At 54.0% G+C, this 21,365-nt stretch overlaps 12 protein-coding genes across 12 annotated transcripts; 6 read left to right on the top strand and 6 right to left on the bottom strand.

Annotated features, from left to right (window-relative positions):
* Window positions 1-1,068: 1,068 nt before the first annotated feature.
* On the top strand, window positions 1,069-2,001 carry PFLUO_LOCUS5346 (uncharacterized protein; the record flags this gene model as incomplete). Its single annotated transcript, XM_073782784.1, has 1 exon — window positions 1,069-2,001. One exon carries the CDS (start codon window positions 1,069-1,071, stop codon window positions 1,999-2,001), a length of 933 nt encoding a protein of 310 aa, XP_073639404.1.
* A 1,329-nt stretch (window positions 2,002-3,330) lies between these two features.
* Window positions 3,331-4,934, top strand: PFLUO_LOCUS5345 (uncharacterized protein; the record flags this gene model as incomplete). Its single annotated transcript, XM_073782783.1, has 3 exons — window positions 3,331-3,550; window positions 3,604-4,414; window positions 4,484-4,934. 3 exons carry the CDS (start codon window positions 3,331-3,333, stop codon window positions 4,932-4,934), a joined length of 1,482 nt encoding a protein of 493 aa, XP_073639403.1.
* Window positions 4,935-5,258: 324 nt separating this feature from the next.
* PFLUO_LOCUS5344 (uncharacterized protein) lies at window positions 5,259-6,348 on the bottom strand (the record flags this gene model as incomplete). The annotated part of the gene is made up of 2 exons (XM_073782782.1): window positions 5,259-6,193; window positions 6,327-6,348. The coding sequence occupies 2 exons, from the start codon at window positions 6,346-6,348 to the stop codon at window positions 5,259-5,261; spliced, it is 957 nt and encodes a 318-aa protein (XP_073639402.1).
* Window positions 6,349-6,526: 178 nt separating this feature from the next.
* Window positions 6,527-8,024, top strand: PFLUO_LOCUS5343 (DASH complex subunit ask1; the record flags this gene model as incomplete). The annotated part of the gene is made up of 4 exons (XM_073782781.1): window positions 6,527-6,617; window positions 6,683-6,810; window positions 6,844-7,822; window positions 7,885-8,024. The coding sequence occupies 4 exons, from the start codon at window positions 6,527-6,529 to the stop codon at window positions 8,022-8,024; spliced, it is 1,338 nt and encodes a 445-aa protein (XP_073639401.1).
* Window positions 8,025-8,659: 635 nt separating this feature from the next.
* PFLUO_LOCUS5342 (subunit RFC4) lies at window positions 8,660-9,591 on the bottom strand (the record flags this gene model as incomplete). Its single annotated transcript, XM_073782780.1, has 2 exons — window positions 8,660-9,476; window positions 9,551-9,591. 2 exons carry the CDS (start codon window positions 9,589-9,591, stop codon window positions 8,660-8,662), a joined length of 858 nt encoding a protein of 285 aa, XP_073639400.1.
* A 403-nt stretch (window positions 9,592-9,994) lies between these two features.
* On the bottom strand, window positions 9,995-11,457 carry PFLUO_LOCUS5341 (Transcription factor iws1; the record flags this gene model as incomplete). Its single annotated transcript, XM_073782779.1, has 4 exons — window positions 9,995-10,244; window positions 10,296-10,774; window positions 10,825-10,907; window positions 10,965-11,457. The coding sequence occupies 4 exons, from the start codon at window positions 11,455-11,457 to the stop codon at window positions 9,995-9,997; spliced, it is 1,305 nt and encodes a 434-aa protein (XP_073639399.1).
* Window positions 11,458-11,870: 413 nt separating this feature from the next.
* On the top strand, window positions 11,871-12,203 carry PFLUO_LOCUS5340 (uncharacterized protein; the record flags this gene model as incomplete). The annotated part of the gene is made up of 4 exons (XM_073782776.1): window positions 11,871-11,883; window positions 11,942-11,976; window positions 12,043-12,109; window positions 12,166-12,203. 4 exons carry the CDS (start codon window positions 11,871-11,873, stop codon window positions 12,201-12,203), a joined length of 153 nt encoding a protein of 50 aa, XP_073639398.1.
* A 386-nt stretch (window positions 12,204-12,589) lies between these two features.
* On the bottom strand, window positions 12,590-14,170 carry PFLUO_LOCUS5339 (Nucleoporin nup57; the record flags this gene model as incomplete). Its single annotated transcript, XM_073782775.1, has 3 exons — window positions 12,590-12,688; window positions 12,747-13,402; window positions 13,465-14,170. 3 exons carry the CDS (start codon window positions 14,168-14,170, stop codon window positions 12,590-12,592), a joined length of 1,461 nt encoding a protein of 486 aa, XP_073639397.1.
* A 577-nt stretch (window positions 14,171-14,747) lies between these two features.
* On the top strand, window positions 14,748-15,459 carry PFLUO_LOCUS5338 (NADH-ubiquinone oxidoreductase complex I 19kd subunit; the record flags this gene model as incomplete). Its single annotated transcript, XM_073782774.1, has 4 exons — window positions 14,748-14,767; window positions 14,832-15,059; window positions 15,133-15,265; window positions 15,361-15,459. The coding sequence occupies 4 exons, from the start codon at window positions 14,748-14,750 to the stop codon at window positions 15,457-15,459; spliced, it is 480 nt and encodes a 159-aa protein (XP_073639396.1).
* Window positions 15,460-16,073: 614 nt separating this feature from the next.
* Window positions 16,074-17,445, bottom strand: PFLUO_LOCUS5337 (uncharacterized protein; the record flags this gene model as incomplete). The annotated part of the gene is made up of 4 exons (XM_073782773.1): window positions 16,074-17,064; window positions 17,116-17,188; window positions 17,241-17,354; window positions 17,430-17,445. The coding sequence occupies 4 exons, from the start codon at window positions 17,443-17,445 to the stop codon at window positions 16,074-16,076; spliced, it is 1,194 nt and encodes a 397-aa protein (XP_073639395.1).
* A 585-nt stretch (window positions 17,446-18,030) lies between these two features.
* Window positions 18,031-19,617, bottom strand: PFLUO_LOCUS5336 (uncharacterized protein; the record flags this gene model as incomplete). The annotated part of the gene is made up of 1 exon (XM_073782772.1): window positions 18,031-19,617. The coding sequence occupies one exon, from the start codon at window positions 19,615-19,617 to the stop codon at window positions 18,031-18,033; it is 1,587 nt and encodes a 528-aa protein (XP_073639394.1).
* Window positions 19,618-20,455: 838 nt separating this feature from the next.
* On the top strand, window positions 20,456-21,139 carry PFLUO_LOCUS5335 (uncharacterized protein; the record flags this gene model as incomplete). Its single annotated transcript, XM_073782771.1, has 1 exon — window positions 20,456-21,139. One exon carries the CDS (start codon window positions 20,456-20,458, stop codon window positions 21,137-21,139), a length of 684 nt encoding a protein of 227 aa, XP_073639393.1.
* Window positions 21,140-21,365: the final 226 nt, after the last annotated feature.

Here is a 21,365-nt window from a genome sequence, read left to right as displayed (position 1 = left end):
TAGAAATATGGAGAAAACGCCTCTAGGGCTAGATGATTTTCGCGGGGTGAGAGCGCGGGGATGGATCCACGATGCTACATCGGCCCGGGGTCCAGAGTCCACTAGCGTCGTAGGGAGGTTGACATGCAACGAAAACGTTCTCGGCGACTTTGACTGTTTGGTCGACCGGCCACCCGATGAATATCCGAGCCCTCATAAGGGCCTTAGCGGAAGAGTCAACCCCGTCACACTTTTGCCAAGGGCGGAGCGACGGTCCCAATGGAGACAGAAAGGCCGACAGTTGAAGCAGCTTGGTTTGATTTGGTACCGGTGAGCCGAACCCCGCTTGGGATTGAAAGGCGGTCATTGGGTTGGACCGATGCGGGGAGAAACCGTAACCCTAGTGCTTATGAATGTGTCGAAGCCCCTGCATGGGAAGGGTAGCCCATCTCTCCCATTTCCCGGTCGTGACACTCAATTTTTTCTCATTAATCAAACTCGTTAACTACTCCACTCACAGATGGTTCACTATAATCTGGTTTCTGGTGGCTGGGGTTCTAGTTCTTTTGATCCAAGTAATTCTATGAGACATGTGTTCCACGCATGTGCGTGACTGCCATTTAACCGACCTATCCGGTAGGAAACGTAGCATTTACATTTGGGTGGCGCTTAATCACCACAGTTAGCGTGGTGTCAAGGTTCTCTCCGCTAACTTTCTCTCCAATAAAAAGCACGGTCACTTGTCGCTTAGTTTCGACTCATGCTTGATCAGGCAAGGACATCACGGCGTTGCCAGCTTCGTATTTGTCCAGTGGGTGGCGTACCATCTCACGCTCTGTCCCCAGAATCCAACATGAACGTCCCCGCGGTTCCACCTGTCCGTTACTATTATAATAATGTACCGGTAGTCTCGGCATTCGCGAAGCTCATCAGTTGACTGTCGCTCACCTTCACTGCGAGTGGAGGTCATTTCAGGCCCTGACTTCGTTAGTCGCCGTTGTTGACCAGTGATTCAGCGCCTATTCATTCTTAAGGAGTGCCTTCCGAATTTCGCGCTCGCCTTTTCAGACTCCACCCATCGCGCTGACAATGTCTAACGTGTCTGTGAACGGAATTATCGGCGAATACTCGGGAAATGACTTCACTATCAAGGCCACCTTCACGGTGTTTCTGGGGATCGCTCTCTATAATTCCTTAGAACTCTTGGTGCTCATATTCGCCTCTTTCCGCCGTTACCGTGGCCTATACTTCTGGAGTTTGCTGCTCGCCGTGTCGTTAGGGGTCATCCCGCAGTCTTTGAGTTTCATTCTGAAGTACTACGATGTCGGTCCGCTTTGGTTCTCCATCACATTGTCGACTATCGGATGGTATTTCATGGTCACCGGACAGGCTCTGGTCCTCTTTTCACGCCTCAACATTGTCGTGCAGGATATGAAGGTCAGTCATCGTGTCCTGACAATGATCATCATCAACGCCATCATTTTGCATGTTCCAACCACCGTCCTCACCTACGGCTCCAATTTCGTCCAGACCCCCGTCTGGGTTCATGGCTACACGATAATGGAGCGTATCGAACTCACCGGGTTCTGTCTCCAAGAATTTATTATCTCTGGTTTATATATCTCCAAGACCGTCAAAATTCTTCGCATGTCGCCCCCGAGCCTTAACGGCCACAACCAGAACCGCAAGATTATGTACCAGCTTCTGGCTATCAATGCCTTGATCATCATTATGGACGTTATCTTGTTGACGTTTGAATACCTGAACTACTTTGTGATCCAGACTACCCTCAAATCGGCAGTCTACAGCATCAAACTAAAGCTGGAATTCGGTGTTCTTAGCCGTCTTGTCTTTTTGGTGCAGTCACATCGTTACTGGCCACGCGAACCGGAAATCCATGAGACGAAAGCTCATAACCGGCAAAATTATCACGCCTTCCTCGACGTGTCCAATGGTAGCCCAGACTACCCGTCGTCCCCTAAGCACTGCCAGATACCATTATCTCGTCATCTGTCAGCATAGAGACGTTTTGGAGGGTGAAAAAAAAATTGAAGACTAAACACTGCAACACACCATCAGCTCATGGGCCAGGTAGCCTTTTGCAGGCCGATCCAACGCACGAAGACCAAGGATATCGATGATTGGCGTGAGAAACACCAACCTCCTTCTAGTGCATTATTGATGCTAACCTTGACCGAATAGATCCCATATTGGCGCATAATTTCGTCCTATACTTTGGGTGGTCAATGCACTCTGTGCTATGCCATCATGTCATGATCTGCTTATCACCTGTCGTGATTGGATCAACCTCTCAAAGCAATGGCGTCACTGCCGGCATAGAGGATCGGGCGATGAAGACATTTAGCGGGAAATCCAAGAAATTGAGTTCCATCACGGTGTTAAAATTGTCCAGTGATTTCAAGTTCAGATGAGCATGAAGTATTGAAATCATGCAAGCGTGAGGCAATGGGCACCAACTTTTATGGACACATGATGGGCAGCTCAGGGAAAAAACATGAAAAACATGAAGGGAACAAGTCCCACCTCCGGAGCACACCAGAACAGGGTGCGGGAATGCTTTGCAGCGGATGTTTACCGGGAAAAGTCACCGGGAAAACCAAATGTAACCTTTCTGTCTATAACATAATTAACGAACGCGAACGAAAAGAACAATTGGAGAATAATTCTATAGTCTTTCTTCACGTGGCCTTCGATTAGCAGGCCGAGGTGATCTGCAGTGTTTTAGATTTAACAGAAAACTCCTAGACCAATCAATAGGCCAAGCACCGAGTCCTGCATGTACGAGATCTCTCCTCTCCATATTACTCGCTAGAGGAAATCGTGCATTAGCAAGGGACCAGGATCGGAGAGAACCCTAATGAGGCATTTTTGGATGTAGATTTCTGGAACGTCTCAAAGAGAATCGTAAATAACAAAATAGCCCTATGATCTGCAAAACATTCACGGCCATTTGTCGGACTTGGCCTTTCCTCCGTCGAGACCCTGAATGTTAATCCCAAACGTGCATATACTGTGTACGTAGAATACTGTCGATCCACTCGGTTAAAAACCAGCAGGTAACCATCGCGCCCTAACCGAAGGCTTAAGCGTGTTGCTTCTAGAAGCCTTTTTGGTCTGTAACTTAATTTCCGACTGATCATCCCGATCCCTGGAGATCGTCTCTTGATTCGAGGACAACCACACCGGAAGGATGTGTGACGCCGTTCAGAGTTACAGAATAACTATGGCGTGGACAAAATATAAATAGTGAAGAAAGACCTCTAGATAAAATCCAAGACCAAGACAAGGCAATCAAGCAAATTTGAATATTCTACCCATCATCAATTCATCATGTTCTGGCTTGATCTTGCAACCGTGACACTGCTGCTACCAGCGGTGTCCTCTGCCGTTCCCCATTCTCGACGCGCGACTGGCCTTGATAGCTTTCTCCAGTCCGAGTCGTCCGTTGCCCTTCAAGGCGCGCTCGATAACATTGGTCCTGATGGGAGTGGGGCTCAAGGAGCATCCTCTGGTATCGTGGTGGCATCGCCATCCAAATCAAACCCAGATTGTAAGTCCTATCATTAGACACACAAACTTGGACACAGTTCTAACGGTATTTAGACTTCTACACTTGGACCCGTGACTCGGCGATGACATTGAGCATGCTGATTGAGCAGTTTCTTGCGGGAGACACTTCCCTGGAGACAACTATCCATCAGTACATCACTGCTCAAGCCACGCTGCAGAGTGTGTCCAACCCGTCTGGAGACCTGTCTAATGGCGCAGGACTGGGAGAGCCTAAATTCAATACCGATATGACAGCCTTTACCGGAGCCTGGGGACGTCCCCAGCGCGATGGACCGGCTCTGCGGGCATCTGCCCTCATGGCGTACGGCACGTATCTGATCAACAATGGCCAAACGTCTCTTGCCAAAACCAATATCTGGCCTATTGTGGAGAATGACTTGAACTACGTGGCTCAGTATTGGAATCAGACTGGCTATGATCTATGGGAGGAGATCCAGGGCTCTTCCTTCTTTACTATCGCCGTGCAGCATCGTTCCTTGGTCTCAGGGAGCACTTTCGCTCAATCTCTCGGGGAGTCTTGCACTGGCTGCGATTCACAAGCTCCTCAAGTCTTGTGCTTTCTCCAAGACTTCTGGAACGGCTCGTCTGTTATTTCCAACCTAGCCAACGATGGCCGCTCGGGCTTGGATGCCAATTCACTGCTTGGCTCGATTCATACCTTCGATCCCAATGCCCAGTGTGACGATACGACGTTCCAGCCATGCTCTTCTCGTGCGCTCTCCAATCACAAGCTCGTGGTTGACTCTTTCCGTTCAATCTACACTATCAATAGTGGCAAGGAAGCTAGCGAGGCTGTCGCTGTTGGGCGTTATCCCGAGGATAGCTATATGGGTGGAAACCCATGGTATGTTGTCAAGTCCTTTCACTCCATTGACTATATCCTTCCAAATCCGCTGACTACTTGACCTATCAGGTATCTGAACACTATGGCAGCCGCAGAACTGCTCTATGATGCACTCTACCAGTGGAATAAACAAGGCTCCTTGTCTGTCACCCAGATCAGCCTTCCCTTCTTCCAGAGTCTCGTCTCCTCCGCCGCAGCTGGGAACTACTCTAGCTCCTCGGCAACCTACTCATCCCTCACGGGCGCAGTCAAGACCTACGCAGATGGGTTTATGTCGATAGTCGAACAATACACGCCAAGCAATGGATCCATGTCAGAGCAATTCAGCCGGGATGATGGCACTCCCTTGTCTGCAAGCGATCTTACCTGGTCTTATGCGGCGTTCATGACCGCCGTCGCCCGTCGGAATGGAACAATGCCTGGTACCTGGGGAGAGTCTGGTGCCAACACCGTGCCCACGCAGTGCGAGGGAACCAGTGCCAATGGAACTTACGTGACCCCTACTGCCGTTTCATGGTAGTTGACACGGCTTGTCAGGCGAGAGAAATCTTGTTCTGAAAGTCTGCAGTAGTCCTGCGGGACAGGGCGGCCTGCGAAGCACGCAAGAAGCATCTAGGAGCTGTATGAGGGATTAGTTGATTATGTCGCTCCGTGAAGACATTTCTTTAGCATCAAAGGAGTTGAGAGTGCTGAGAATAATATTCATGTATCTCTCTCTTCAACACAATTCCAAACTCAAACTCCCTAAGCCGATCCATAGCAAGCCCTATTCCGTGTTCGTAAACCTCATACGCCGTAAAAGTCATTTAGTCCACCCAGCGATCGTATTTGAACCCATCAGAAATCACAGCAATTGGTGATGTCCAGCATCGTCATTGCTGATTACGCTCCCCACCTCAGACCAGCTGGCCGGTGTGGCCGCCTCGCCAACTGATTGATCACCAAGGTCGCTCAACGTACCTTCAGATGATCTGTCCGTGAGATTTCCCACATGGCTGAAGCTTCCCGCTGTGGACGGAGCGGCCGAAACATCATGTTGAAGCTGGGAGGGCTCGTGGCCCAGTCCATCTAGATCTGCGAGGAGCAGACCATGTTGGTGAGCTGGGTTTGCTACCGAATCCGGATGAGCATAGAAATGATCTTCTGTGTGACTGGATGCCGAGGCGGACCCGGGAGATTGTGGTCTCATAGGAGAGTTGGAGAAGGAACCAAACGGTGTGCTTTCTCCCAAAGTTTCAGAGGTGGGTGTGTACTGCAGCAGCGATTCTGAAGGGTGATTCGATGCAGTGTCGCCAGGAATCTCGACCTGCAAGCGATCCCGATCCGGGAGATTCTCAGGGGCTTCATTATGCTTGCCCCCCCGCCAGAGAGGCTGTTGAGCGCCCAGCTCTACGGCTGTGGAGTTGGCAGCATGGTCTGTGCCGGAGTCGCTGGCACCATCCAGCACCAGCTTGCCATCCTCGTCTACGAGAGTATCAAAACTCTCGAGCGGGTGCTGCGAGTCTCTCGCTCTCCTTCGTGCCTCCAGAAGGGTTCCTCTGTGCATGATATCTGCTCGTGCGATCCTTCTCCTTTCTTCCGCAGCCTCGCCAGTCTCCTCGGTCATGGAGATATCCTCCCGGAACGGAGATGCCGACTCGGGCGGTTGGATCTCATCACCGAGATGATGTAAGGCCAAGGCGATCTTGCGACGAGAATTAATCACCCATTGTTGAAACTGCGGGGACTCGTAGACAGCTATTCCTGCAGCAACCAGAACAGAGACCGTGACAATAATACCTGGATTATGGTCAACAGATGCTTCTTGACTTTGCCCCGCTGATAAGAGCGGGTATACCCACTGCCCGGTTGGGGTGGATTCAGTCTCCTGGGGTTGGGAGAGGGAGAAAAAGCAAGTGGACGGCGAACCAACCTTTGGCAATCGGAGCAGGCATGCTGAACACCTTTTCAGAGTTGAAGCTCAACCACCTCGTTCATCTCCGGAGCTTGTTAGGTCGATGATGCCTAGCCTGACAAATCCCCCCACTGATCCCCGTCGCTCACCGCCTTGGTCCGTTTTCCTCCCCGCGTACCTGATCTGTTGTTGAAATTGCTTCCACACGCCATAGCACCATGTCTCGCCAGCAGACTCAGCCCCAGCGGCCTCTGTCTCTAACGGAGGAGCTGGAGAAGCTGGAACAGTCCATCACTCTAACACTGCAGGGTAAGGTCCCTGGAACAAACAAACAACTACTTGTACGGACAGCTAATCCTCGGTTGGACGCGTAGAGATCGACCACAATTTCAGCCAGGCCCATCGCATCGTGACGACGAGTATTTTGCCCCTGGTGGAGCAATATACGGAGCATTCCCAAGATGTCTGGGAGGGTGCCAAGGTGAACCTGAGCTCCGAATCCGTTAACATAGATCGGCGTTAACTTCGCATACAGTTCTGGAAGCAATTTTTCGAAGCAAGCGCGAACGTGTCCCTATCTGGATATGAAGAACGGCCCAATGATGACGATACCGTTCAGGAGCCCACGGCGACAGAAGAGGAACTGTCCGCCGACATGACTCAGAGCACTGGCGTTGACGAAGCCGACCAGTCCTACGAAACGCCTGCTTCGCATCGGAAGGATGCTCACCACGAAGGAGATGAGATTGACCTTAGCTCGCTCAACATCTCCTCCCACAGTACACCGCGCGCTCCGGGACAAGGCCAGACGGCTGGCGACGACGACATCACATCCACGTCCATCGAGTATTCCTCATACGAAGACCTGAAGAAACAGGTCAACGAGAACAAGGCACCATTCGACATGGAGGACTCATCAGAGCTGCCGTCCACGCCGGGCAAACAGACTTTCTTTCCGCATGGCGTCTCGTCTGCAACTCCAATGTCCTCCCCGTTCCTTCCACCCGCCTCGTCAGCAAAAAACCCACCTGGGTCACAGAATGCCCGGTACCAAAAGCCCACAGATCCCGTTCTGCACCAGATGCTCGACCGGACTTATCGAGTGCAAGCCACACCTCTTGGTAAAGGATACCGCAACCCCGGCGCTGGGAGTGCCAGCGCTCGCGCCAAGTTCACCGTCACGCCCAAGCCGACTGAGAAATCTCGCTATACTTTTGATGATTCTCCCCTTTCCAGCCCAGAGCCCGAGGCACCGCAGCTGCACTCCGACATATTTTCTTCTCCTCTCAAGGGTGCCACGCCCGGCACCGCGCGTAAGCGGCGGACTAGCAGTAATCGTCCTCGGGCCACTCCTCGACCAGGCATGAGCGTCTTGACTCCCGCGAAGAAGTCCGCCGGCAAGCAAGCCCTGTGGGACAGCGATGATGATGATTTCGACGACGACGATCTCGGGCCCAGTCCCCCCAAGACAATGCAGTTCCATGTTCCTCAGAGTCGGTTGATGAAGACACCCGGTAAGCCTATCTGCTCGGCTTTTCTTCTAGTTATCAATGCTGACTTTGTTCTACCGTCACAGCCCAGGAAGCCTCCAAGCGCATAGTCACCGACCTCCTGGCCACTGCGGGCGCCGACGACTTGACCGATGAAGTGGGCGATGACGACCACAGCCCGAGTCTCATTCGTCGCATGGATCGTCTGGAAGATGATACGTTCTAAGCAGGCCGGTCCTCTACTTCTTGTTTCTACTTGTTCCCCAATAGGACCCTTGAGGGTCCTTGTATTTATTGCCATGAGATGCCCCTCTAGTCCATTGTTCCTCTACATGAAATCAAGCCCCATTTGAACGAAGCTAATCTGCTCCTTCTGTACAATATCCATGTCATCCTGCTTTTCAATCGAATAAGGAAGAAATTTCCGCTTAGAACGAAGATACTAGACATCAGGGCGAGTCATGTAATTCTTCATCCTGATTGTCCAATGACATTCCGAGAGGTAGAGAAATGCGTGAATGAGGCTGGATGTTACTAACTAATTGAGGCTACAGACCTATTTGGGTCTTTTATTAAAGGAAGAGAGTGAAATCACCAGCACCTGGCAGAGTATCTATCATACACATATAGGACCAATTTCTTCAGGTCAGAGGGAAATAAAACGCCGAGGGAGAGACATGCAAAGAGATATGAGCCCTGACGCCGGAAAGAGAGAAAACGAGAGGGCGAGGCATCCGAGATGGTTGTGCTTTTCAGCCATGGTTCCAATTTGTGCATGGGTCGCATGGGTCGACCGGGTATAGACAAGGACGTAATGGTGGAGAAGAACGGGGTGAAGCGTACGATATAAGAAGTACTGAATCAAGCATCCTTCTTCTTCGATTCGCGCTCAGCCTGAACCTTCTGGTTCTTCAGATCGCCCTCTAGCGGCAGGTGGCCCTTGCTCTTGGCGTCCTCAGATGTCGGGCCAGTAGGATGCTTCTTCTCGTGGGACTCGGGGGTCTCCTCTTCATGTTGCTTTTCATAGAGCGACTGGTGGTTTTTCTTCAGACGCTGCTCCTCAGCAGCAACCATATCCTTCCACAGGTCACCCTCGGACGGCGAGCTTCCCGAGTGTGAGGGCTGCATCTCAATAGCCTCCTTCTTAGCCATCTCCCCCTTCCCCTTCTTCGCAGCATCGAGAATCCCCTTCCCACGGCGCTGATCCGAGATCTCAAACGCGGCCGAGGCACAGAGCACGGCGAGGGTCAGACCCTGGGCGTACACACGGGCCTGGACAAGCTTCTGCTGTCCGGAAAGGTAGGGGTTGCGGCCGACGAGCGCAAACGAGCCCACCATAGAGGCCAGCCACGTAGCGCCAATGATCTTATACTTCTCGCGGCGGGCAAAGGCCGTGGCGCGGTCTACGAAGCTGAGGCCGCGCACTTCCTCTTCGCGGAGCCGCTCCTCGCGGTTCTCGTACCATAGGCGTTCCTGGTTCTGCTGGAGTTCGAAGTCGCGTGAGGCATGGTCCGCTGCCACGATGCCGACGAAGGTGGCCGATGATGTAACCAAAAACGCCTTCATTGGCAGTGTCAGGTTGCGGATTGTATGGTAGCGACGTGCGGCGAGGAGTACGCCTGCTGCGCCGCCGGTTAGACCGAGGACACTACCGATCAAGCCGCCTTTGACGACGGAGCTGTTGGCGAGAGCTTTGGGTTAGCTGTGTATTGCATAGAGCGGAGAGGTGGGCGGAACGGGGGTCAATCGTACCGGTAGTGAGCATTCTCTTCTTCCTTGGTAAGGAGTTTCATGGTGGAAAATGTTGTGTTGTCTGTTGCGTGTTGCGTGCTGCGTGCTGTGAGTTGTGAAGGTGGGAAAAAAAGACCGGGAAGAACGATGATTTAAGACTGAGAAAAACATGACGTGACGATGCGGGATCAGCCGGACTAAGCTCGGCGGCTACTCGGTCTCGGCATCTTGGACCCTTGTTCGCAGTCACTTGATCGCCAAGGGTTTTCTACATCTTGACTGCAAATGTAAATTGTATGCTATTTGTTCACTCTGACACGCCCCTGATAACGAGTTGGTTTGAATCCCTAGGCAAATCCCGAAAACGCCAATGACACCTCCCCGATGTGAGCCGGACAGCCCAACCATAAGAAGAAAAAAAGTAATTACAGACAAAATGATAAGGATATGGTTGTGAGTGAAAGCCTAGCGGCGAGACGCTCTCTGCGCCGCATTCTGGCGGGCCTGCATCTTGCGGAATCGGTCCTCGCCGCTGGCACCGAGAGGCCGTGCGAACCGGCTCTCCTGCACGCCCGTCTGGCGTGGGACCACGGTGTAGCTGACCTGAGTACGATCGACACGGGCACGGTTGGCCAGGCGAGGAGGCAGCATCTCGCGGGCGCGGGCCTCGGCAGCAACGACTTCGGCGGGGGTGGTGGTGCGCTTGGTGAGTTTTCTAGAAACCTGTCAGCTCGTGATCTGGAGAAGAAGAAAAGAAAACACATACGTGGGGTCGAAATCGGCCTGCTGGTACACCCGCTTGGAATAATCGTCGCTGCGCTGGAGAATCGGGCGTGTCCACTCGGCCAGCAGCTTCTCGGCCATATCCTTGATGCGGCGCTCGGTGCGCTTGCTCTTGGTGTAGAAGACAATCACCTTGCCGATGCCACTGGCAATCAGAGCATCTTTGTTGATAGGAAGTTTGGTCAGGGCAAGCATCAAGTCACGCTGGATGTTGTAGGCCGGCATCGACCCGTCGTCCAGGGGCTCCAGGAAGAACCGAACGGCCTCCAGCAGATTGATCTCGGGATCGACCAAGCTGTTGATGTACTGGTTGCGGTTGAGGAGCATGATCACCTCTGGCAGCAACTTCAGCTTGTGCATGGCGGGCTTGCCCTCTTGGCGGTTGACTGCATCCATCTGAGCAGCGTAGGTCATGCGCTTGCGCATGTCTTCAATTTCGGTATCTGCCATCGCTTCCAGGTCCTGTAGCCATCGTAAGTACGGGAGTGTGAGAAACAAAGACGGTCACATACAATGCCATCCTGCTTGCGAAACCGTCTCTTTGTAGGCTTCTTCAGTGCCTCATCCATAGCACGATCGAGGGCCCGACGACGACCTGTTGATCATGATTAGTTAAAGCAGATTACACCTCTCTCTCCGGGCAGAAACATACGAGTCTCAGGATCCAAAGTTTCCTCATCCGTCTGCGGCGACTCAGCCCTCTTCTTGCGCTCCCGACGACGAGCAGACGAGCCCTCCCCGCCTTCCTCCTCCTGATCGCGCAGCCGGCGGCCCTTCTTCTCCCGACGACCCTCTTTCTTGCGGCGCTCGCGGGCATCTCCATCATCGGTGCGCTTGCGCTTGTGACGACCAATAAGCTTCAAATTCTCCTCATCAATCGCCAGTTGTGGACGGTCTTCGACTTCGACATTTTCCAGATCGAAGTCCTCGAACTGCGCCTCGTCAACCTCGGACAGGATGGAGTCATCGTCTGACAGGTCGGCTCCGCCAGCGTCTTCGTTCTCTTCACCCGCATCAGGTTCGGCAGATTTCTCGCGGCCTTCCTCGTCGGCGTCGCCGGTGATCGGGGTCGTGGCCTTCTCGCTCACGTCTGCACCGGAGGTTGCGACTGGGGACCCGGCCTCGGGCTCGGGAGAAGCGGACATGTTGTTTGAAACTTGTTTTGAAAAACAAAAAAGTGAGAGAGGTGTCGGTTGGGGGTGTGTCGCGAAAAAGGGCACGGTCTGTTTTCAGCGCAAGCTGTCCCGACGCCTTCTCCGCCAGATCAAAGCACGGCGCGGTTCAGCGACAGCAGTGGCGATGACAGAGCAGATCAACAGGCCGAGTCAATCAAACGGACCGAGCCAGTCGTAAGAGGAGATAAAAAGTGTGTAGACAAAGAAAGAAAAGAGAGAGGGTGAAAGGAGAGACGAGAGAGAAAGGACGTTCGTTGGAAGGCGAAGAAAGGTGGTCCGTGCTCCCGTGATTTCTGCCAGCGCTGGAATCCTCACGCTCTTCAGTCATTCAACCATCCACTGGACTTGACTAGTTACCACCCTCCACAACACAACCTTCCATCATGTTCGCCCCAGGTATGTTCCACCTTGGACGGATCGAGCTCATCTCTGACAATACTAACTATCTACGAAGGCCAGGAAGCGCAGCTCTCCAAGGAGGAAATCAAGGTAACTATCTCTCTCTTGTCAGTGTCACTTCCTCTGGATTAGTTATTGACAAACAACTCCTCGTAGGCCGGTGAGATCGACGCCGCCAACACCGTCCGCATGGTCCTCGCCGGAGGGTTCCTGCTCTACCTCTGTAAGTCGAATACCCGCAGCAGTGAGTTGCCTGGTTCAAGACTAATATCATAAAAGCCCCCTTCGCCGTCGACTTTGCTCGCAAGTTCCTGTGAACGGATCGTCCACCGAACACACACACTCTCTCTCCCAATCATGAATCGCGACGAGTGAATTGTTGGGTTATGAATCTAGGAGGATTGGGTGTTGGGCTATTTCTCCAGGGTCGGATTCCCTCGACCGGGTTACGCATCGGTGGTTACACTGGAATGGTTTCCTTGGCTTGAGAATCATGCCTGGACGATGTATTATTATTGTACATGTCTGTTGGTCTTTTTGTGTGTTTCCCTTGGAGATAGAAAACGGGGAAGAGAACAATGGCATCCCAAATAAAGCAACGCAAAAAGAAGAGTTGTATTCAACATGCATGAGAGCAACCTGCTCTCCCTCCAATAACGCCGGTGCTTCGATGAGAAAGAAACGTAATTCAAGCCGGGTGAGACTAGTTTCCATTCAGCTTTTGTGTTTCGTCGAAATCCTTCTTGAGCGACCCGAGCTCTTTCTGCAGGTGCTGGATTTGGGCATGGTAGTCATCAAGAATCTGTAGAGTATGGAGTCAGTCAAATAGATGGCGATATAAAATAGCATAGCCAACGAACCTTCTTCGCCGTCTTCAGGGTCTGCTCGTCGATTTCCTCGTCGCCGGGAGAAGCCATATTTCCACCGGCACGCGACATCTCTGCCTGCAGCCGCTTCGAGTGCTCGTGGATGGCCAGCATGCGAGCCCAGATCTCCTCGCCACGACCATTCAGCGACGGGTCGAAAACAGAGCGCTCCAGCTGGGTCAGCTTCTTCTTCAGCTCCTCCTCTGCGTCGTCCATCGCGTAACCACGGTTGCGCAGAATCTGAGTTTTGGCCGCGAGGGCAAGGCAGCGTTTGCTCAGGACAAGATGCTTCCGGCGGCAGTCTGCGATTTTGACAGAGATCTTCAAGTCATGGCGAGAGAGCAGGTCTGTCAGGCAATTGTTGATCTCGTGGAGACGTGCTTGCATCATCGTCAGGAAATCCTTCTGTCGCTGGGCGCGCTTGCCGAGATCCCAGAATCCCTTGACGAGCACAGGAACGTAGCCTGGGCCCGGCCGCTTGCGGAGGGCCTCCTCCCATTTGGTCTCGTCATCTTCGGGGCCTGGTTGATAGAATGGTGCGGCTTCCTCGCCGACATGGTTGTAGAGATAGGCGCGGAATGGAGATTCGCGGCTCTGTGCATCCCACTTGTCCTTGACGATCGCGATCTGCATGGGAACGGTTCGGTGGACTAGAGAGTAAGAGTAGTTAGCAAGAGTGTTTTTGGGGAAACATAAAAGGACGTAGACGAACCTCCAGTGATAGCGCGACCAGGCGACCAGAGACTCGACGACAGGGACTGCTGTTGCTGCTGAGGCTGGGCCATGGTAGTCTGACCAAGTTGCGATTGCTGCGGCTGTTGCGCCTGCTGTTGCTGCTGACCGCCAAGCAGGGAGCCACCACCAAAGAGGCTGCCCTGCTGCTGCTGGGGTTGTTGTTGCGGCTGTTGCTGCATGCTCCCACCTAGACCCCCGAAAAGTCCACCACCACCAGTTGCCGGCTGTTGAGCCTGCTGCTGCGGAGCGGCGCCACCAAAAAGACTTCCGGCTGGTTTCTGCTGCAGTGATGAACCAAAAAGGCCACCGGTCTGTTGCTGCGGCTGTTGCTGTTGTTGAGTTTGCTGCTGGGGCTGCTGCTGCTGCTGTTGCTGCCCGAAACTACTTCCAAACAAGGACCCAGCCGGCTTCTGGGCAGTGCTCGATCCAAATAATCCTCCAGACTGTTGAGGCTGAGATGTGGCAGCGGAGCCAAAAAGACCGCCTGTCTGCTGCTGCTGTGGCTGTTGTTGCTGTGGCTGCTGTTGTTGCTGCTGGTTCTGCGCGGACCCGAACAATCCTCCGCCGCTGGGCTGGGTAGCCGGGGCCGTGCTGGCACCGAACCCACCAAAAGAACTGGACTTATTCGCGGGGTTTCCGAAAAGGCTCCCGCCTGATTGGGCTTGTCCTCCAAACAGAGACATGGTGGGCGTCCAGAAAAGACGCGGCAAAGTTCCGCGAAAAAAAGCACGGTCAGCAGGCGAGCGAATCGACGGGGGCAATCTGTCGCGGTAGGATTAAGCGTGTTGGTAGATGTGTAGCCAGTTCACCGTCGCATAGTCTCCGGGCTGGGCGTTGGAGGGAGTTTGGTGGGCGAGGAAACGAAGGACACGAAGGGCAAGAGTCGATGGAGGAGCTTGGGAGATGCGCAGCTCGGTTTGTTTAGGTCACGTGAGGAACTCGGCATTTCGAGGGAATCAATCATGCTCACGGTCCGGTGATGGGAATCAATTCAGTCATGGCTACTAGCCAATCCTATTAACTTATTATTCTCCACTGAAATCAATATTCCCATTCTACACCTTCACTGTGTCTAGTTATTCCGGCCAGCACGAGTCTCTTACTAAGCTCCGCCCACCCACCAATCAGCAGCGGGCCAAAGAACCGACTCTTTCCATTCCCGCAGCTCTCTCTCTCTCGCCAGCGACACCAACCTCAGATCGCCAATTGCACCTCCCCCTGTGACCCCAACCGCTCGAATACCACCCAGCCATAACAGCCATGTCTCAGAGAGATCCTCGGTACGCCCCAACCCCATGCCCGCGTGCTCCGGCTCGGTGTACTAACGCTCCCATCCCTCGACAGGTTCAACCAGCATGTCCTGGTCGACACGACGCCGATGCCCGACCACATCCCCAAGGTCGATGAGATTGGCGCGACGTCTGCCCCGCTGATGAGCGCGGCATACTTCATCGGGGACCGGTGCAAGGCGTACAACGATGACTTTATGAAGTGCAAGGACGAGGCCAATGGACGCGGGGAGATCGAGTGCTTGAAGGAGGGAAGGAAGGTCACCCGCTGTGCGGCTAGTGTGTATGTTTTCATTGTTCCGCTTGATGGATGGGGGGCATCCATTGGGGCCGTGGGTACTGACATATCTGCTCAGCATCAAGGATATCAACACCAACTGCCTGAAGCAGTTCACCGCTCACTGGGAGTGTCTCGAGAACAACAACCACTATCTGTTTGAGTGCCGACGGGCGGAGCAGCAACTCAACAACTGCGTCTTTGAGAAGCTGGTACGTCTTTTGAGATACATCCACGATCCGTCTCGCAGCCACCCTTTGTGTTGATCCACAATGAAACTAACATCACCCTCTTTTTCTCCCTACAGGGCCTGAAGAAGAACATCCCCGGCACCCCCGAAAACCAAGTCCCCGTGCACATGCGTCCCAAGCAGAAATACGCCCAGTATCCCGGTCCGCAGTTCTAGAGTGAGGGCCGCCCGAAAAGCACGATCCCGGTCTCATATCTCCTCACTATTCCCGCCTCTCGTCATTACTCCTGGGATCCTGTTTCTTCTTTTTGTTTCGTTGATGCTGTCTCCTATATATGTCTGTCCTCTCTACTGTGTGGTGTATGTCTTGTGTAAATATCTCGTGGCATCAGGAATGGTTACATGAATTCGTTCTTCCTGTTAGATGTATTGTTGTCAGACGGTCAATTTTCTATTACTGCGGCAGCGATACTGGCTGTACATCTAATCTATCGAACAGGGTCTCTCGAAACACCTTGGAAAGGAAACCTTCGCCGCCCAGTCTCATTCTGGAGCCCATCTAAAGCGATCTTCTTTCCAGTTCATAATATCATTCTTGACCCCAGCTCGACCACGTACAAACTGTATCATACACCCCAATCACTTGAACGGAAAAAGGGAGAAAAGAAAGGAGGTATAGGCTCTCAACTGGAAACCCCATATATACTAGACAAAGGAAATACTTAGAAAAAAACAGACACAAGGGACACCATGAAAATGAGAACAAGAAAACACCGGCTGACAGACGCGGATGGATGCAACGAGATAATCAGAAAAAGGCAAAAAGGGAACTACGGCAGCATGGGTGTTGTCACGCCGATGCGCTTCAAGAGCTTGAATTGGCCCAGGCGGGCCTTCACTTCGGACCAGCCGGTGCGCAGGCGGTTCTCGACACGGCGGTCACCGCGCATGCGCATCCAAATCAGAAGCATGCCCAGGAGAGCGATGTCCATGATAATCTGGCGCAGTGCAACCCACAACAACCACTTGATCCAGGCGAAGAGACCCGAGCGACGGCGCTGGGCCCCCGTGCGGGCTTCCATCTGCTCGCGCACGGCGGCGATCTCGGCTGTCATCTTGGTCAAGGCCTGCTCGACCCGGCGACGCCAGCGGCTGTCCTTGGGGTTCCCGCCGCCAGGCCCACTGCCGCCGCTGTCGACGGACTGGTGATGGCGATGTCGACCTCGTCGATGGCGCTCTTCGCCGTGCGACGCGGTGCGGTCCGTCCCGGTGCCGGTGTCTGTGTTTGTGCTGGCGTGGTCCGGGCCCTCGTAGAGACTGTCGCGCGCTTCTTCGTATTCCTCGTCTTCCTCTTCCTCTTCCTCGTCTTCATTGGCCTCTTGGTCGTCGTCATCATCCTCATCATCATCCACATCATCGTCGTCTGTTGACCGTACCCGTCGCCGCCGGTAGTATTCTTCTTCCTCGGGCTGGCTGACGGGACTGAGCACTCTGAGCCGCGAATCCCGACCTCCTCTTCGACTGGTATCTGCACGCAAGTCTGATCGCTCGTAGTCCGCTGCCGACCTCGCCAGCCGACCCCCGATACTCCCATATGCGCTGCCGGACAACGGCGGAACGCCGACATTATGTATTGGGCTGGAAGATGAAGACGAAGAAGCATTGAATTTGATCTGGTCCCAGACGAACTCCAGCTCAGAGACCAGTTCGCGCGCCTCGGAGGTCTGCGATGCGTAGCGGTGCATCGTATCGACTAGCGTCGAAATGTAGCGGCGTTTGGCCTCGGTGCGCGAGAGGCCGCGCTGGGCATACCAGGCGTCCCTACAGCAATCAGCATGACAGGTGTCAGTGTCGGTGTCATTGTAAACATACCACTTCTCGCACTCGGCGTGCACCTCCGGTGTATTCCCAAGGGGTCGATCCATCACGCCCTCCACATCGCCCTCTGTTGATTCTGTGTGAGCCAGTAATTACCCAATGAATGAAAAACCACGCACCCATGCTCTGTTTGTACAGGCCATAGAGCTTCAACCGTTCCGCCGCCGGGGGTCGCGCGGTCCCCGTCCGGGGGATCCTCTTGACGGTGTTGAGGGCATGGACGAAGACGCGATCTAGACGAAAGCGCGTGTCAGTCAAAAATATATATCCCTAGTCTGGTCCCGTTGCAGAGGGTGGGTATCACGCACCTACGGAGTCCGACATGTTGCGAGACGACGAAGCGGTCCGGTTCCTGACTTCATGAGAGCGGGGATGGGCATCGGCTGGCGCGGACGGACCGCATGGAGACCGAAGTAGTTGAGACACCGCTGATAAGAATAATCAGGGGAGCAAGTGTGCTGTCTTCGAAGTCGCGCGATCAAGGAGGTTCGGAGTGCGGGAGAGGTGCGGGTCCGTTTGTTGGCGGGAAAAGGGAAGGAAAAGGCAACGAGTTTCGCCGAGGTAAACTGGCCCGGATGATTGGAGCACGCGAGTAAATAATTACGTTGAGTAGTTCAGGGGGTTGATAATGATGATTAACGGAATGAAATAGTCATAAAGACCAAAAGTGACTGGACTGCACCCTCGGAATGGCCTGTGTTATCAGGGCTTCGTTGGGCCGCGGCTGTCGGAGATCGTCAGGGCACCTGTGATTTCCACGAAAATGCATGGAGGAATGAAGTCTACATACAGCCACCATGAATAGGTTCGTGGTCTAGCGGTCAGTGTCTACGCTATACTTGAATCCGGTTTATCGCTGCATCATTCACAAAAGCAAAAGAATCAATTACTATACAATCGAGCATGAGTCTAGTCGCTCGACGACAGCTTCGTCTCCGCCTTCTCCATCGCCGCCGTATGCTCTGCATCCACGACGGTTGCATCCGTCATAATCCCCGCGCCAGCCCGGGCTTCGTCGCTGCTGACTGGTGGGCCCGTGAAGTGCTTGCGCGCATAGGCAAAGTACCAGACGATGCTGATGGTGCCAAACCCGGCAAATACCACACTAGCATAGTTCATGGACGAGGCCGTCACGGGCAGCGTCGCGGGCATGCAGAAGAGCACCACGGAGAGGACAATCCACGCGATGGTAATGCAATTGATGGTGTAGCCAAACCGGCCCAGAGAGAAGGTGGAGTCGCGAACGTCGCGACGGCCCCGGATGACGGAAATGAGAATGGGGAGGCCGTAGGACGTGGAGAGACAGATCGTCGCGACACCCGTAAACGAGTTGAACGCGGCGGTCGAGCCTAGATAAATCAGACCCAGCAGACAGTCCACGGCCGCCGACAGGAGGATCGCCCAGACGGGCACGTCGAGCTTCTTGTTGACTTTGCGCCACACCCGGAACCCGGGGATGGCACCGTCCCGGGCGAATGCGTACGTGCAACGACTGGCCGCAGTCAGCGAGCCAATGCCCGCGAAGAGCATGATGCCCAAAATGAGGAACAGCAGGCCAAACCCGCCGCCCGCGGAGCCCGTCACGGTCTTGAATAGCAGTCCAATGGGCTGTCCGCTCGCCACATGTCGAAGCGCCTTCAATTGCGGCATCACGAACAGAATTGGAATCAAATAGAGCAATCCCGTGATCCCGGCCGCCACCACGGACAGCACAATGGCCTTGGGGACCTCGCGGTGGGGGTTCTGCACCTCCTCACACATGGCAGCCACCATCCCATAGCCCGTCAGAGTATATGCTGCCTGCAGCAGACCAACGAAAAAGGCCCAGCCCGACGGCCAGCCGCTCTGGGAGGAATCGTAGTGCGCGAAGACAAATTCGCCGCTGCGTCGGTGGTCGGCCATGGTCAACAGGGTGATGAGAATCACGATCACGCTGGCCGCGGTCCAATAGATGCAAACTTTATTGATCAAGTCGAGGTAACGCGACAAGAAGACGTTGACGAGCACGCACACCAGCATCACGGCCCAGAACATGAGCACCGTCTGCCAGCCATTGGCGACGAAGGACTCGTCCCACAGGGAGATGGCGCTGAGAACGAGCTCGGCTCCTCCGAAGATGATGCTGAGTGTGACCGTCCAATTGCCGACCAGGGTGAGCCAGCCATCGATAAACGACATGAGCGGAGCCCAGCGGCGGGTCGAGAGCATGGCGCTCCAGTAGTAGACGCCCCCAGCGGTCGGGAAGACGGCGCAAATCTCCGCGAGGGAGGCGGCGATAGCAATGGAAATGAGGGTGACGAACACCCAGCCCCAGATGATGGTCACGGAGAGGCCGTCGTCGAGGGTGATGTAGAGGGTGGTGCTGAGGCCGTAGGGGGCGGCCATGATGGCGAAGGAGAGACCGAGGACGCTGAGCATGCTCAGATTGCGTGGGAGTTCGCTCTTGTAGCCCATCCGGGCCAGCGCCTCGTCGGCAGCATCGACAGAGGTGGGCATGGTGATGGGTGGTGCAAGAACTGGGGGGCAAAGGGAGCAGAGAGACAGGAATGAGCGATGGTCATAACCTTGCCCTAAACTCTTATCTCGCGCCGTCAGTTATCACTCCCTCGCTCCCTTTCCCCGCATACAAGTGGATCGCGGTCCGAGACCGCGATGAAAGGAACAAGTGGATCGGTCGGAGCTTATTATGCGGAGGGAACGTTGCATCTCCATGGTCCTGCACCCCAGAGGGACTGGTTGACTGGGAAGTTATTTACTCTCCGTCGACGTGGTTAAGCGAGGAATCCTCCGCACGCCACCAACTGCCCGAAGTGAGACACTAAGACCCCTGGAAGAGCCGGATCGGCAAGGATAGCAGATAATGGCGGGTCGGACTAGTGGCGAGGACCGGGCATTGATAAGGCCTTGTCCATCGAGAACACTGGAGATTTTAGGAAACTTCCGAGTTGAGCCTCAACACCACATTGGAAGATAGATGTACTGGTAGAGAAGAGATCCCTCCGATGTTCTACGTTCCCAGTGCCGGTCTTGGAAATGGACCTCCCTCCCGGCAGACTAATCGTGCCCGAAGACTGTTGAGAATGTTTCACTCGACCGACGCTCAATGCCGATATATAGAAGTGGGAACTAACGCTCTCTACACGGCCATCTAGGCCGCGTCACACAGGGCTGTGGCGTGGTGGTAGATGGGGCGCCTAAACCGGTGGTTTGCACTGCAACAACACGATAAGGTCGCGATCATATAGAGAACGGGCGGCTGCGAGCAACAGTGTTCTATTCTCCTCCTATTTGTGACCTATTGAATGAATGTACATGATCCGCGGTCCCCCTCAAAATGACCACCCCCAGTCCCCTAGTACTCCAGCCCGTAGCGCTGGAGGATAACGCCGCCCTGACAGAGCTCTGGTTCGCAGCCTTCAACGGCCCCGAGATCCGCAAAGTAATCCCCGACACGCCCGGCGTGCGCAAATGGCTAGAAAACGCCATTCGCGACGACATGCTTCACAAGCCTTTCCAGCGCTACGTGAAAGTCGTGGACACCACGTCCACAGACGACCAGGGCCGACTGCGCATAGTGGCCTATGCCAAGTGGGATTTGGCGATGCCGGACGAGCGCGGACGACGATTTCCGCCGTGGCATGAGGAGATGCCCGCGGCTATGTGCGAGGAGTTTTTTATGAAGGAGGAGAAGAATCGGCTGCGTGTTATGGGAGATACGAAGCATTTTTGTATGGTTTGCCGCCTCTCTGTTGCCCCCGGTGTTTTTGTGGAGACTATACTACATACTGACTGCTTGTTGGATCGGGAAAAAGACCTGGACACCGTCGCGACGCACCCGGACTACCAACGGCGGGGGGCCGGCTCGATGCTGGTCAAGTGGGGATGTGACCTGGCCGATGCGGAGGGAGTTGGGGCGTATGTGGATGCCAGTAAGGATGGTGCGCCCTTGTATGCCAAATTTGGATTTGTGGATTACAGTCCCCCGGGTGAAGAGAATAGCGCGATGGCTCGGCGATAGCATTGGTCGGGCCTTGGGTAACTAGTTCATCGCTTCATTTGATATTTGATTGAGTCGATTGATCTCTTGAGGACTCTGATCAGTTGCTCATTACTTTTATCCGATCACTCATGATCTAGATGTTGATCGATTCGTGTAGCAGGCCAATTACCAGGAGTCGATAATGTTGCCCAACTATGATAGATCCCAGGTAGGAGCCGGGAACTACGATATCGAATGTACATAA

The sequence above is a fragment of the Penicillium psychrofluorescens genome (assembly GCF_964197705.1).
Source record: "Penicillium psychrofluorescens genome assembly, chromosome: 3".
Classification (NCBI taxonomy): Eukaryota; Fungi; Ascomycota; class Eurotiomycetes; order Eurotiales; family Aspergillaceae; genus Penicillium; species Penicillium psychrofluorescens.
The sequence above is the reverse complement of the archived record's forward strand: the minus strand, read 5'-3'. Positions and strand labels throughout refer to the sequence as shown.